The sequence below is a fragment of the Electrophorus electricus genome, chromosome 10 (assembly GCF_013358815.1).
Source record: "Electrophorus electricus isolate fEleEle1 chromosome 10, fEleEle1.pri, whole genome shotgun sequence".
Lineage (NCBI taxonomy): Eukaryota > Metazoa > Chordata > Actinopteri > Gymnotiformes > Gymnotidae > Electrophorus > Electrophorus electricus.
The window spans coordinates 11,584,048-11,600,244 of NC_049544.1; the positions used below are offsets into that span (position 1 = coordinate 11,584,048).

Here is a 16,197-nt window from a genome sequence, read left to right on the forward strand (position 1 = left end):
ACACACACACACACACACACACACACACGCACACATGCGCACGCGCTCACGTACACACTGTGTCGCCTTTGTGTTTCCGACCAGATGCTAGGGTTCTGAGACGAGCAGCGCGGCATCCGAGATGCCGCTTGTGCACGGTTGGTCCAATGCAGCGTGCGTTAATGGGGCTGAGGGGCCAGCCTCCGCGGGGGTGTGGCAGGGCGAGGTCGGGTGTGCTTTGGTGCTGAGTGTCTCTGCAGAGATAACTCCCAGCATTCCTGAGACCCTGCTTGCCGCATGGGGACGTGGGTGGGCCGCTCGCCCTCTGAACCCCAGTGAGGACTCATGTGTCCATTGTTCCCGAGGTACCCAATCAGTTTAGGGAATCTGTTGAACCCAGATATTGTATAACCAACATAATGCCTCTTTGACATGTGCACTAGCACTTAAGCATGAAATCAGTAAAGTCTAAAAATTTTGTTTGATCTCTGTGTTATGGAGTACACCAGGTCCATAGACATTTAAACTCTCCTTCTTGCTAAGGACTGTTCAGAAGTGAGACCTCTGTAGTGGAATGTGCTTGCAGCACACACACAAACACAAACACACACACACACAGATGGATTTATAAACCAACGCTGAGTGGGAGCCATAGTCAATGTTTTTGTTACTGATAATGCCATGCAGCTGTTTTATTGTTTTCTTGCAATCAGGACATACATATTTAGTAAAGCTCTGGCATTTATACAATTGTGACATTGTAGGTGCCGTGCCATTCTCAGCCTTCACGTTGAATTGTGAGCACTCCCATGCACTGGCTCCTGATTAATTCACAAACATTTTTATTTTTCTTCTACACATGTCGAGTAAATATGAGGTCCTCCCTAAAATGAGCCCAAGCCATCATGCTCGATATGCCACCTGCTCTTTCAAAAGGCCATCACCATGTCACTTTCCTCTGATTGGTCCCTTTTGGGCTTTCCTGGCCTTTTACATTCTAGTAGAGTGAGAGGGAGCGACCGAGGGTGTTGAAAAGACCCTTATGTGTCGAGTTTGGCAGGGCTGATGGATGGAGAAGGAGAGGTGTGTGATGGAAAGCGGATGTGCGGGTGGATGACAGGAGTGTGCTGGACCAGCTCGAGCGAGTGCAGTGGGTCTGAGGATGGGCATCGACGGCCACGTCGGAGCTGAGCTATAGAGCCAGAGTCCCAGCACGGTGGGCGGTTAAGCAGCCACTGTGATGGATGGAGCCCTGGTGGGAACTTCCTCGCCTGGCCTGTCTGGGACTGAGGGGTGGGGAGGCAGGGCTCTGTCTGCTGCTCACTGCTCTTTAAAACAGCTGTTCGGGCTGCGCCTACCCACACACGCTGGCTTAGTCAGTCCAGCAGTCAACACTCATGCTAATTACCATGACTGTCATCAGGATCGGACTCAGCGCAGAATCAGACAGCAGCGCAGTAATGCGATGCTGCCAGCGCTTGTAAGAACAATGATCTTTGCCTTATGCCCGTGGAGGACATTTGTGATTATTGCTTGCTAATTGAGAGCTCATATTTCGGGCCACTTCTCCTGACCTCAGACTGAATGCTCTCCAGCCCAATTGCTGCTGCTGGCCGGCCTTCCGCTCAATAGCTCTTTTGAAGCCCACTTGAAGAGCTCTGTGAGAGCGCAAACGCTGGCCTGAAGTCAAGATGCGCTGGTGTGTGAGCAGGATTGGCTGGTTGAAAAGCCCTTTAGCCGTCCTCCTCCGCCGCCTGTTTATCCTGGGAGGCACACTGGCTCCCAGAGGGGACCCATGGGTAACCTGGCCGCCGTCTTATCCTGGCCTTCAAACGCAGAGCCAGGCTCAGGGAGCCGGTGCCACCGCAACAAAGGCACATGTGAGGAAGAGCAGGGCCCTTAGAAGCCATAGCTCACTAATTGACGGCTTGAGGGAGAAAGAGCAACGAACGGAGAGAGGGAAAGAGAGATGTGAAAGCTGTTAGCCCACCCCCTCAAAACGTCTCCTCCCAGCACATGGACACTTGAAGCACACACTTAAATTGATGTCTTTTCAGGGCTTTTTCAGGGTGCATTTGTTTTTTTTTTTCCCATTCCCAAATAAGTGGACCCAGCAGGCCTTTGAAGCCTGTTGTACTCAGCTGGCCTCAGTCTCCTCCACTGGACCCAGTTGTCAACCTAAGCCACTACACACACACTGATCTACTGTCACTCACTTGCAATGAGCCTATGACGCAGTCATCTGCATGTTCAGCAAACGCACCTACCCAAGGACTGCTGGAAACCTCCTGTTTGCACAGAGCTGTCATCTATACAGTAAATGCCATTTGAGGCCTTTGACATTGCTGTGGATTAATGTTCTAAAGAAGTTCCAAAACTATTAATCCTGTTAGTAAAGGCTCACTACTTAGTGGTAGTAAGCAGTGGTAGCTTAGTGGTTAAGCAATCAGAAGGTTGCCAGTTCAAGTCCCACCACTGCCAAGTTGCCGCTGTTGGGCTCCTGAGCAAGGCCGTTAACTCTCAATTGCTTGTGTTCAGACTGAACTCTGTTCAGTCATATTTGTAAGGAGCTTTGGATAAACGCGTCAGCTAAATGCTGTAAATGTACCCAGTACAGCATGGCTGACGCTCTCCTCTATTGGCCTGTAGGTGGGCTTGAGGCGGTATATGATATCGCTTGCTTATCCTTTCCACGGCAACACAAGTTCTGTGTGTACTTTTGTCCCTGTGTATACCATTTGTATGTACTTGTGTGGTATTATTAGAAAAAATAACTAATTACATCCTTGGAAAAGATAATGACAGTGATTAATGGGTTTAAATTGAATTACAATTCAATTCCAGAGGGTAGATCATACCTCAAGGGTTTATTGTTAAAGATTTATTCCAATTTATTAGCTTGATTAGCTTGGAAATTCTGAGCGCACATGCTTCTGTGTGTGTTTGTGTGTGTATGCGTGTGTGTGTGTGTGTGTGTGTGTCTTTGTTATGTTCAGTAAGTGTGCAGTGAGCCCCAGCTAATACAAGGCAGTGATAACTAAGGCAGCTCACAGTTTGCGAGGCCCTGACATCTGGCCAGTGTATGACTATTAGAGAGGCTCAACCAAGAGATGAGGGGTCCAGTACACGCACATAGTCAACTTCTAGCACAGCTACCAGCTCTAGTGTTGTGCTGCTCATTAGTAATACTTTCAAACAATTCATGAAACATAATCGGTTACACTGACACCACTGAGTTCAGATATTTGTGTGGAATGACACTTCCCAGCATTATCCAAGTGTTTCCCTTTATCACCTCTGACACTGCCTGCCTTCCCTGCTACCACAACTGTAAGGCTCTGCCCTGTCAAATGAGAGTGAGATTAAGAGTATTAATGGGGAGAAAGTGACTGTCTCTCTCTCTATCTCTCTCTCACACACACACACACACACACACACACGCGCAGCTCTGGGAGGGACGCAGCTCCTGCTGACCTTTGTTCTGATTTAAAAATCAAACGGGCAGCAGCAGTGGGCTGGAGGAGTGCTGGCCACGGGGGTGTCTGGATGACCTCTGACCCTTTGGGGCGTGCTGAGGGGGAACGGCGGGCTTGTGGCCCTGAATGTCAGCCCCCTGGGCAGCAGACACGGCAGGGCCTCTAATGATTTATGGGGCAGGGGTGCCATCAATGGCTGTGCAGCCCTTGGGAGCACCTAAATGGTAGTTCTGACACCACTGAACGTAGAGGTTAAAGGTGATCAATAACAAGGCTGGTGTGGAGCAGAGGGGGGTGGGGGGTGAAGAAGGCTGGTGGCCTGGTGTTTTTTTAATTGCTGCTCTCATTATCACCCTCCTTGTGTCTGCTCCCTTCTTTTGTACATCGGGTCAGTTGGAGAGAGCCGCGGCCCCATGCGTTGGGAGACGCGGCGAATGCTAGTGCTGGGGAGTGGAGCTTCACATCTGTTTGCACTCCACTGGTTCTTTGTGCCTTCGCTGCCCATGTTGTTCCCCTCTGTTCGCTCTGTCACTCTCCAATGATTCACTCCTTTTCCAGTTCACTTTTATTAAGTTTCCTTCCCACTGCTGAGACCTTTACAGTTTTATCAAGTGTTTTGTCTTTTATTTTTTCCTATGTTGAGCTACGTTTTGGCTACGTTTAAAAGGAATGTTAAGATTCAAACCCAAATTTTACACACAAACATGTGATGTATATTTCTGTATATTATGCGGCAGACTTCCATTCCGTTGGATAGGAAACACTGATAGCCATAATGTTTGGCACATATTTGTAACTTATTCCAGAAAACACATGAAAAAACAAACACATTCTGTACCTCATGCAAGGATTTAAAAATGACAAATATTAAAAACATTCTCTATTCTTGATTTTTATAACATCTTGACCTTTCTTTGTTCGCATCCACATGTATTGTTGCTTTTAAACTTCTCTTTGTTCCCTCTTTCATTCTCTCCTCATCCCTGTCAGTTCTTCTGTTCAAACCATCCTCTGTTAGTCTCCGTGCGTCACAAGATTCTCAGTCTGTCTGTCTGTCTGTCTGTCTGTCTGTCTGTACATCTCCCTGACTCTCATTCTAGTTCGCTCATCTCTGTCTGTCTGTGTGTGTGTGTCAGTCAGTCAGTCTGTTTGCCTCCCTCCCTGTCTCTCTCAGTCTCTCAGTATGTTTGAGGAGAGTGAGGGCTCCCTCCCTTCCTGGCATCGCTCCCACCCCCTGCGATGAGGAGAAGCTCTCCGAAGTGAGCTGATTAAGAGTAAGACAGGGCTGCTTTCCCTAATCAGATCTCCGCATCTAAATCATCTGTGTACATTTCTAATTACGCAGTCGCGCGCCACGTCCTTGAGCTCTGCAGCAGGTCTCCATTTCATCTTGCGCCGTCTCGCTCCTCCTCTTCTCTCCTCGTTTCATCTTCCTTATTTATTTCTCTCTTCTTCTTCTTCTTCTTCTTCTTCTTCTTCTTCTTCTTCTTCTTCTTCTTCTTCTTCTTCTTCTCTTCTCCTTTTTCTTCTTTGGTTGTTGTTGTTGTTGCTAGTTTGGGCTGCTGAGAGCCGGAGGGATCGTTTGCGCTCGTCTCTTGGTTGCAGTGAGAGCAAGGTTAAGGGCAGAGCAGGTAACCCGCTCTCAGCCAGAGATCAGAAGGACTGCAGAGAGATCACCCTTGCATGTGAAATGGCCTGTTCCACATGATGCGGGCAGGAACTACAAAAGGGTTTATTTAAAAAAACACACTTCGATAAATTAATTGAATTTAATAAATAGTGCAAGCAAGTTTATTCCATCTAGAGACGATAAATAAATTAATGAATAAATGATATGTGAATTAAGGAATATGCTGTAGACATGGTGTCTTCCAAATATGATCTTGTAGTATCATGTTTCAGTAAAGGATGTAATAGATATACAAATGCATGAGAAATCTGCTGCCTCTAACATATTAGGAATTATTTTTGGATCTCATAGTTTGCCTTGAGACGAGGTTGTTGCTTTCCTTTAAACTAGAAAATACCAAAGTAATATATGAACATGCAAAATATACTTAGTATAAGAATTAGTGAAATAAGAAATATCTTAAAGGTCTTAAGAATGAAAGGTTCTTAAATTAAACCTCTGAACAATAATTTTTCTCAACAATATGATGGCTTTTTAAATTTGTATAGGGCAAATAAGAATTGTAAAAATTATAAATCAAATACTTTTCTGCCATTGATTGAAAGACTGAAAATATCCAGATACACATGACCTTCCCATTGTCTATCTGTTTTCCCTCAAGGGCTATAGCAGTTTTTTCCCTTTCTTTATTCAAGAGTCAACCTTGTGATTTAAGTCTTGAAAGCCCAGTCCCCCAGGCTGACCACAATACAAAGGTAAGGTTTGAAGGTGAAGTACTGGGCAGTCTATAGCATTGACTTCACACTGCCTTTAAGAAGTTGGCCTTCTGGGCGAGCTATTAAATCTGCAACCTTGAGCATGCTCCTGGAGGAGGCCTTCAGCATGGTGGAGGAGACATCAGAGAGCAGGCCATGCACACAGAGCCACTGTAACTACAGAGAAAGAGGCAACAGATGGGTAATGAGAGCAGCAAGTCCCAGATCTTTGCTGTTCTACTGTACAGTTGTGAATTATGAGTTCTTTCCCTATGAGCAGTAGCAGGTATTTGATGGACTTCATGTTATTTAATGTATATCAGTCTGATTCATCTTTCACACCTAATCTATGCCAATAATAAACTATACCCTGAATTTGGCTTTAAGTTACTATTACTGATTGGAGGGGGCAAAACAGTAAGTTTGGTTGTACCTAGGATACACTTGTTTTCGTGGTATGTTCAAAGTAGATTATGATTAAAAAAGAAATTGTATTTTGAGCCAGTTATTGAAGGTCCTGTAATCCGTGATTAACTGGCTCTGTGCTGGATGTTGGATGTGTCGAAATGTAATGTGTCAGATTTGTTGGGGGAATGCAAGCATCTTGTGGGTAATATTAGCTCCACCAAAACATATAGATTTCAAGGTTGCGTATTTTGTCATTTCAATAACAAAAGATTAGTTATTTTGCCAGCCTGCAAGGTTGTGAGTCCTCCTTACCCAAAACAGAGGACAGAGGAAGGGCTTAGGGAACTTTTCAAATCTGCACTTGTAACCTCTATATTTAGGTCCACACTTTGGAACCTACTTGAAGGTGGAAACATATACCTACAGTACCCTGCATCATAAATAACACAGTGTTCTCTCCCTTCTGTTCTCAGCTGTGGCTTTTCATATGGTAAACAGCTGATCACTGTGTGGCCACAGTGTTGCCTGGCTTTCATGGCGCTCTGAGGTGTGGAACCTTGAGGTGTGGAAGAGAAGGAATTTTTGATGAAAAAAGGAAAAATCTTTTTCTCTTCTTTCTCCTCCGGCCCCCCCATACTGCCCTTCACTGTTGGGGTCAGGCATTTACTACATAAATGAGACCAAAGGTTGAGAGAGTGGGTTGATGGATGTAAAAAAGAAAAAAAAAAAAACACTGGCTAAATCCAATATCACCTCACCTCATGTCTGAGCCAGCACAGACTACATTATACCTTAAAGCAAGTTACAGTCATGGCCTTTCCACTTTTATAAAGGAATTATGAGGGTAATATTCTCAATCTTGCCCCCACCCTGACACCGACACCTACCTCGGCACCGCAAGACTTTTGCATGAGCATCATAACATAAACATAATGTCAAGACTTTACAAATGAGATCCTTTCGATCTCTGTCTCCGCACATGCAGCTGTAGTAAGCAAACCTTCCTATAATGCTCTGATGACATATCTTAGCTGCCACTGCCTATGTTGGCTATGTAGGCAAACCTTGATGCTGGACACTGTCTCTGAAAGTCAATATTATATAGGGAGTTGTGTAATTATTACATTAAACAGTAAAAAAACCCCTTTATGATTCCTGCTTGGCTATACCTTTCCTCCCTGTTTAGTGTAGTGCCATATGACAAATGTATGGTATGTGGCATGTTTTACTGGATATGCATTTAATCTGAGTCCACCACTGGATTACACATATGTGACGCTAAAAGAGTTCCTAGCATAGAGGTGGGTTTGGGTCTTGAGGAGACTGATGATTGATTTCGGTTGGTGTGTGGGTTGCAAGGATTGTGGTCTTAGCTTAGTTCTGAGTGCTGTAAGGGGCGAACTCCAAGATGCTCTGCACGGTCTGCCAAGGCCTAGGCCAGTGCCTGGGGTTAAGCACCTTTATCGCACGCTCACATGATTCATATACTCAGAACTGCAGCCGAGGGGTCTTATGGTGCTCTTCAGTGGCATATTGCACCAGGTTCCTCGCCATCCCTTCACATGCTTAAAGGAAAGACAGCAGTTTAAAAATAGCAATAAATGCATTATTCAGGCATAATTACCAGCATTGTTGTAGTGTTTGTAATGTCATTAATAGCAGCCTGCGCCCAAATAATGCGCTTAATGTTATTTATCTCTTGGCAGATAGATGCGGCTAATCCTCATTCATTTGCTTTGGATCAATGCAAATCCGCTAGCGTGAGCAAAATCCCCCCAACCCCCCGAGCCCGTGACTCCTAATGTATTTTCCCACCATTAACCAGCTATAATCCCGGCTAATCATGGTTAATCCACATCTCCTGTGTTTGATGATACTCTCCTGATGAAGGAGGCGGTGTCGGGGCTCAGCCGCCCGAGGGCGGCACACGTCTACGGCTCCGCCGGTGCTGGCAGGGCTCCTGCGGCTCGCCCGCGGACCACGTGGGGTGGAGGCAAAGCTAAAGCAACAAACCTCTTGCTTCCCAGGCACATTTAATGGCACCGGTTTATTGTGAGTGCCTCGCCCCATGGCTGGGTGTAATTATGCATAGATAACCAATCTGCACTTCTCAGAGATGCACATCCGCTTTATGCTTTCCATGGAGAATCAATGGGCCGTCCCATGCTCTGTTATTCACCTTTTCATCTTTATGATGTCCATATCTTCTCCCTCAAGGCATTCTATATTAGCCTTAGTCTTGTCCTTTTGTAGAGGTGCATAGCTTACAGGAACTCCACACACAAGCAGACAGGGAATAATAGTGAAAGTAAGGGCTGTCTCACAACTCTTTAGGTTTGTGAGCGTATGCTACTTTTTTCTTTCCCTTGTGAATGTGATTGCAGTTCTATTATTTCCTTAGTGACAGATCTGGTACCCATGAGCACTTCCTTCACCTCTCAACTGAAAAACCTACTGAACTGGAAAACCTACTGAACTGGAAATATTGGGGGGGGAAAAAAATTGGTACAAGGTACCCAGCATTTGATGATGTCTCCTGGACTTAGTTTAGTTAATAAGTACTAAATGTGACAATTTCATTTAAAATTTGTCCAATGACTTTATAACGTACCCAGTGTTGGTACAAATACCAATACGTTAAAGTTGATATTCTTTACTTTAATGTATATTATTTTATTTCAAGCCCAGTGTATTTGAATGGATCCAAGACCACAGAACTACTTCTGGAATGCATTGCTAAATTTGTTAAGCTTGTAAAAGGTGTTCAGTGTTGTCCATTATGAAAACAAATTCATTCCCATTCAATGTACAAAGCTCTAATAGCAAACCTGGAGGGGCAGTTTCCTGCAATGACAGTTCACTGTGTAGACATTTCTTCTCATTCCAGTATTTTCCTAATGTGCATTATTAAAAATGAGAATAATTATCTGAGCATTAAAGTTGTTTAGAATTAAGTCAAATATGAGATATTTATTTAAAATGGTGTCGGGTAGCTACACAGAAAAGGCTTATAAAAATACAAAGCCCACTTTTTGGAATACTGAAATAAATTTGAAGCCTTGATATTTTGATAGTAAATATTTCTAGGTAATCAGACATATGGACTAATACGGATGCATAAACTTCTTTCCCTCTGGGTTTCTCTCTGTTCTCTCTCTGACCTGCTACTCTCACTCTGAGGGATCCTCTGAGGCAGAGGGCTCCAGACAGCGCTGCCTGGCTCCAAACCCCATGCTTGCCGATCGTTTGCCCTCCTGTGTGGAGCGAGCTCGGGCTGTCCTGTGTCCCGCTGTCCTGCTGCTGTCCTGCCACTCCTCTGCTGCAGGCACGTGCTGGGCAGAAACCTGTCGGGTAATTGCAGGCTTTCATGTGAGTTATGCGACTCAGCAGTGGCTTGTCTTATCCACTCGCGAGGTAATTGGTAAATGAATGTAAGAGCTCAAATGTGTCCCTCTAGTACTCTTCCCAGCTCTAACTGGCCATAGTAGTGGGGTTACACGACAGCTCATTTCTTTGCTGTGCCATCTCAGATCCCAAAGCTGTAAGTCCTGCATTATGGATGCTGAGGAATGAGTGCTTATATTTGCATAGGCTTGACCAAAAGGGTGTAGGGGGGTTGGAAGGCTTTATGGCAGTTTTCATGCATCAGCATTTCCACAGACAAAGTGATTCATATACTTACAAGGCAAATTTTGCAGAGCTTCTATATGGCTTTGTTTAGTGAACTTTTTCCCTTAAAACAATAAAAGGTTTTCATACGGTTGAAAGATCTTGAAAATACATTTAATTTAGATCCAATGTTGATTTATTTTACATTTAAACAATGGGCATTAGGCTGGCATTAATTTTATCATCAATGCTATATGCATCAATGCTATATGTATGTATATTATTAATAGCATTTTATTCACATTTTAATGACATTAATTACCGGTGCATCTTACATTAAAAAAAGCACACATCACACGTCTTTTTAAAAGTTAGTTATGCAAATCATCATTTAAAGGCTGTAAGTCTGGGAGGGTGTCAATTCAGACCAAAGAAAAGAGAGAGAGAGAGAGAGAGAGAGTGAATAAAAGGTGTAGTTTCTTATGTTCGTAAGATTAAACATTTTCACAAACCATGTTGTTTTAGTATTAACTCGCTTTGCCGTTAGGGGGCGCTTAAGAATCAGTGTTCCTCTCAAGATCTTAAGGAGATTTTGTCTTATTTGACACTTAAAGCATGGCGTTTGACTGAAATCCTGATTGGTTTGAAAATACAAATCTCTCTCTCTCTCTCTCTCTCTCTCTCTCTCTCTCTCTCTATATATATATATATATATATATATATATATATATATATATATATATATGTATGTGTATGTATATATATATATATATGTATATATGTATATATATATATATATGTGTGTGTGTGTGTTTTTGTTGTGTGTTATATATTATTTTGTAATATAATTTAAAATGCGCCAGCCATAAGTAACATTACTGTCAAGTTAGATCTGTCATATACTATGCTAGGCTATTTCATGCTGTCTCTCGCTGGATTTTTAAGCAAAAGAAAGGTCTGCGTTTTAGACTAATCTAAATCACGCAGACAACAAGAGGAACAAAGACCCGAATAAAGCCATAAAAACAGTGTCCATGGTCCGCGTTTTGATCTACTGCAACCAATACATAACTGTAAACAGTCATAACCATCTTCAAGAAAGTGTGGTATTCGCCGTTCAACTTTTAACAATACATCGTATGGTGATTGAAACATTTGATTTTAACTATAGTGATTTTTTAATTTAGTTATAACAAACTAATGCACAACTTTAGCAAGATTGATAAACCTGTGTTTTATTGGCCGATTTATTTCAATAAGGTTCAGTATGGTTCTGTCAGTAGGCCCCAGAAAGTTATATCCTGTTTTGAACAATATGATTTTCTGATTTCGGCATCACAGTGTTTCACGAAAAAATGTAGACTAAAAAGCCTGCTTAAACCATACGCCAGAGGGACCTTTGTGAAATACTACATGACAAGTGCGCATTGTATATGTTGTCCACGACCTCTTAAAAGCCATTTATTAAAATAAATAGTTGACACATATTTAATGCTATTATGGAAACCTTTCAGTTACGTTAATTTCATTTTTTTATGTGAATAGTATAATAGTCCTATACGTAAACATATACATTTATACAAATAACATTTTCTAAATATGAGGGCCGTTTACCATATTTTCGGGGGCCCGTGTTGTCCAGTTTAAACATACTCTATCTGCGTATACGCATTAAAAAGATACAACTATTCGGCCTTATAGACTATTTTGAAATGCAATTTTACCATATTTTTAAAACAAATAACTGACCATAATTCTTCGATGAATATACCTTATCCATCATAAGAAGTAAAAAAAAAACAAACAAAAAAACAAACAAAAAAAAAAAACACCTAAGAGTCTTCGCAGGTTCTGAATATTTAGTTTAACATCGATTCAGTATGTGGTGGTTTGACTAAATGGTGCCCCCGCCCCTTTATTTGATGGAGGATGAAGTGGAACTGGATGTCTACATCACTTTTTTGATGTCAAAGTACAGGACTGTGTTGTGATGTTTTTACGCTTGACATAATTCTAGCTTTTTAAAACGTCTTTTAAAAGGAAATTCACGAAAATCATGCAACAATTTTCAAAAACTAATTAATGAGACATTTGAACAGTTTGGTCATAAACTCCGGCAAGTGTTAATTCACATAAACGTAAGACAGCAGTGAGCTATAATAATTTTTTACACCATAATTTTGTCAGCAAGACCATGGAGTTATTTAAACAATAATAGATCCCGTTTTATTCACAACCGCCCGAGGTAAGGTTTTTATATCACAAAATACACCTGAACGAATGTAACCCATTAGAGACAGAGACTGGGAGTGCTTTTGGGAATTATACTCGTAGCCTAATTCTTGCTGTTGATTAAGAGCACTACAAACATGCGTCATCTAGTGAATTATTTTGCTTTTTTAATTTATTTTGTCATCACGAAGTAGCATAGTAAGATAGAGAGAAAGAATTAGTCAATTTGTGCTTAAAAAAGACAGAAGGCATATTCTTGAATATACGTTTTATGTAAGTAATAAAATATTACTATAACATAAATATAAATGTGACTTTGCAGTCTACATTTTGCAATCAACATACAACCAATGTAGTAAACAAAACGTTTGTAATTCACTGCAACATAATTAACAGAGCCAAACAAAAATCTCCCAACACATTTAAGAAATAAATATATAGATATATAAATGGTCAAATTCATAAATGAAATATTAAAATATCTTCTTGGAATTAGTAAGTGTACAAAACTGCCCGGAAGAAACAAACAAAAAAAATCAAAACAAATTTAGAACAAATACATATGTTTACATATTGGACATATTTACATATTGGAAATAATCATGACAACTATTTATTTAAAATCTTTTCTTTTTTTGGAAAAGTTGTATATCCACACGGTTTCAAATAACAGAATTGCAAAAATGAACACCTGCTTCAAGCTGCTCAGTGATCGATGTCTTGAGAAACGACACAAAACGCACAACTTACTCAGGATCCTTCTTTTATGTCCTGGTCTCATAAAAATAAATAGTCCCACAACGGATCCTTTCATCACCGTCATGTCTTACGTTTTCTGCGTCTACAGGCCAGTGGGTGTGATTCGCAAAAACCATAAACTAACGGGCACAGCAGAGAGGATGTTCAGAGTGGGCCGATGTTAATTACGAAATAAGCAAAGGGATACAGCACGATATAAGGGCGCTGAAATTACCTGAGATATTACTTTTTCACTTTTGCCATTTCACTCTCAATAGGTTTAAGTGGTAAAGCCCGTTAAGAAACCTACCGATGCGAGATAGCTACATCATTTTGATTATTTATGGAAACTGTAAACAAGAAAACATTTTGCACGATCTATCATTAAACTAACACGTTTTCGTTGGTATGGAAGAGATAAAACATTTGCAACCATATTAACGCAAGAATAAGTGCTCATGAAAAGAGGGAAAAAGAAATCACGAATAGTGAAAGTACTCGAAAAGACGCTGTCCTCTCACGACGACAGTAGTGAAAGTACTCGAGAAGACGCTGTCCTCTCACGACGATGGTAGTTTTGATGGTGCCTGGGTTTGATATTTGTAAACACATATTTCCTGGAACACTTATCCAAATCATGGCTCAGTGGCTCTGACAAAATGTTCTGATTTTCTTTAGACTACTTAAAGGATAAACGAAAGCCCCAGAATGACCAGAAAAAAAGAATACATAAAAAGATTTTCAATAAGGAGAAACCTAAAAGTTAACACATCTGAAAGAACGTAAACACCACAAATGATATGACAACCACAATAAAACTGGTTAATCGTTTTAATCTAGGAAGCGTGACTCTGTCCAATCCGCGCACCTCCTTTGTTGATATATATTAGACAAACACCACCTCAGGTTAAGCCTGCGAGACCAAGGAGAAACCGTCTCTTTTGTGGCACATGACTCCCTCTGAGCAGCGCTAAAATTATCGTTTTGTTTTTCTCGGAATGCCCCCCAAATCAATGCGATTTTAGTGAAAACATGTATTGGTTTTGCCGAAATGTGCACGAAACTGAATCTGTAGTCATTCATGCAGTTCCCCCTTTATACTTGTGTCCCATCTACTGCTGTTACGCCAATCTCCGGTCACTGACAACAAACTATTTCTCCCAACTTTGCTTTGTGTCTTATCTCTTAAGATAACAAATTCAAAATTAAATACTGTGAAATCCGTAGTCCTTTCCTTATCGATGTTTTTTTCTTTTCAAATAAGAGCATTGTTCAGGAAAGCAGTCACTGGACAGGACTCTGCAGTGAATGGTGAAGAGGGGGGGTCTCCGCTTGTGAATAAACGTCCTCCATGCTTGGATGAGGGACCCCCACGGGTGTCATTCTTTTCTCTTTCTGTCTTCTGTTACAAAACCAAACACGCACAACCTCTTTTTCCAGCTGCAGAGTGCCGGCTAAAGTGCTGATTTCGTGGGCAGAGGGTTTAGGACACTTTAAGAAATGGTTTTCCAGTGCCCCCTTTACCCCGACTTCGATAGAGGTCCTCTTCTTTCGTTTCCTGCCCTGTGCCGCTATCTTGTCCAGATTAGTTGGGCTGCCAGTGTTCGAATCTGTCTCCTCGAGCCATTTGTTAAGTAGTGGCTTAAGTTTGCACATATTCTTGAAACTGAGTTGCAGAGCCTCGAACCTACAGATTGTGGTCTGGGAAAACACGTTTCCATAAAGCGTGCCAAGCGCTAAGCCCACGTCCGCCTGCGTAAAACCAAGTTTGATGCGCCTCTGTTTAAACTGTTTGGCGAACTGCTCCAGGTCGTCGGAGCTGGGTGCGTCTTCATCAGAGTGGTCCTGGTGGTGGCTAAACGGCTGCTGAGGTGACTCCATCTGGTTGTCATGGCTACCCGCGTCGTCATGAAGCGGGTCCCGCATGCCGTGGTGCAGTGAGGGCTGTGGGCTTAACATGGTGTAGCCCGTCTGCGAATAGACTAGCGACTGATGACCGCTGGAGGCGGGGGAGAGTGGAGATAAGTGGTGTGTTGTAGTCGGTGCCCATGATCCGTGGTGGCTGTTTTGGGTTGGCTGGTGCACCAGGTGCGATCTATGATAACCGTTTCCCAGATCCTCTCGACTTGCCTGGACGCTGGCTTTGTGCTCCGGTTGCCCGATATGAGTGCCGCTTGTCCAGTCGGTGTTGGAGGTGGGCAGCCACTGGTGATGCGTTAGGCTCATTGGATGTCCCGTGTTGGATGCCGTTATCCCTATGTATTCGTGGTGCATCATTTTCTGTACCTCTCTGTAGGTCGTCCCCTGGTGCATCCTGTCCGAATCCGGATGCATGAGTGGGTTGGAAGGCAACGAGTTATTCCGCGGAATATACTGAGCTGTTGTCGCCATGGCTCCGACTTCGAAAACTGACAAGCACTTCAGAGGTCCGTGAGCTTTAGAGCGAAACGCAACAACCTGCTCTGGGAGGTCTTAGAGAAGCGTGTAGACACGCCTCCCCTTCGCGTGTATTGGCTGCTCCCCGACTCAAGCTCACCAAGTCTCCGTATTCCCTCTCGCGGGCCACTTGGTTGGCTGCCGGACGCCGCGATCCCGGTTATTCGCAATTGGCCGCTTTCCCCATGCTTTCTCTTTTTTTATTTTCTTCTCCCCTCTCCACTAGTCAAGGCGAGGAGCGGCAAAACCGTAGGAAATTACCGGTTTGTGGGTTGTTTTGCAAATAACCACGTGGGGGAGTGCGGTACTCTTTTTAGTATAGTGGAAGAATTCCCCTAACCGTCTTAAATTAGTGTTGTTAGAAACTGAAGCTCTCCCCCTTTAAGTACATTAGTATTCTGAAGTATTCCAATAACCTCCCAGAAGATCCATGTAAATCATTGGACTATAGGTAATATTACAGTGAACGGTAGACTGTATTAGCCATACAAACAAACAATTATTTTTCATGGTCAGGTGACAGGTTGATGTATTTACAATCTGATTCTGTTCTAATTCGGCCAACTAAGTTTACGAGTGCTCGAAAGTTCACACAACGAGAATTGACAGTCTCTTACTATAGTTTTTCTGGAGGCTTCCCTGACACATTGGATTTTCTATGCATTTTTTTTCAGATAGCAAACAATATACTACATACAAGTAATCTAAAATCTGCCAGGTGTAATTTCTTTAAGTCTAGGAAAATTTTGATGGCATTTCTACAGGGTATGCTTGACATGGTTCATAATAAATATGCTATCCATCCCCCATCCATGTCAACATTTGAACTTTTATTAGCCAAGGCTTCACGAGTATGTAAAATACACGGAAAGCTAAAGTTATTTCGATACAATTTTCCTTCGATGCATTTTTCTAAACAGCAACTTCGAGAAAT

At 42.5% G+C, this 16,197-nt stretch overlaps 1 protein-coding gene across 1 annotated transcript; it reads right to left on the minus strand.

Annotated features, from left to right (window-relative positions):
• Positions 1 to 12,345: 12,345 nt before the first annotated feature.
• Positions 12,346 to 15,256, minus strand: pou3f1 (POU class 3 homeobox 1). Its single transcript, XM_027001637.2, has one exon. The coding sequence runs from the start codon at positions 15,216 to 15,218 to the stop codon at positions 14,112 to 14,114; it is 1,107 nt and encodes a 368-aa protein (XP_026857438.1). The 5' UTR covers positions 15,219 to 15,256; the 3' UTR covers positions 12,346 to 14,111.
• Between the last annotated feature and the right edge of the window lie 941 nt (positions 15,257 to 16,197).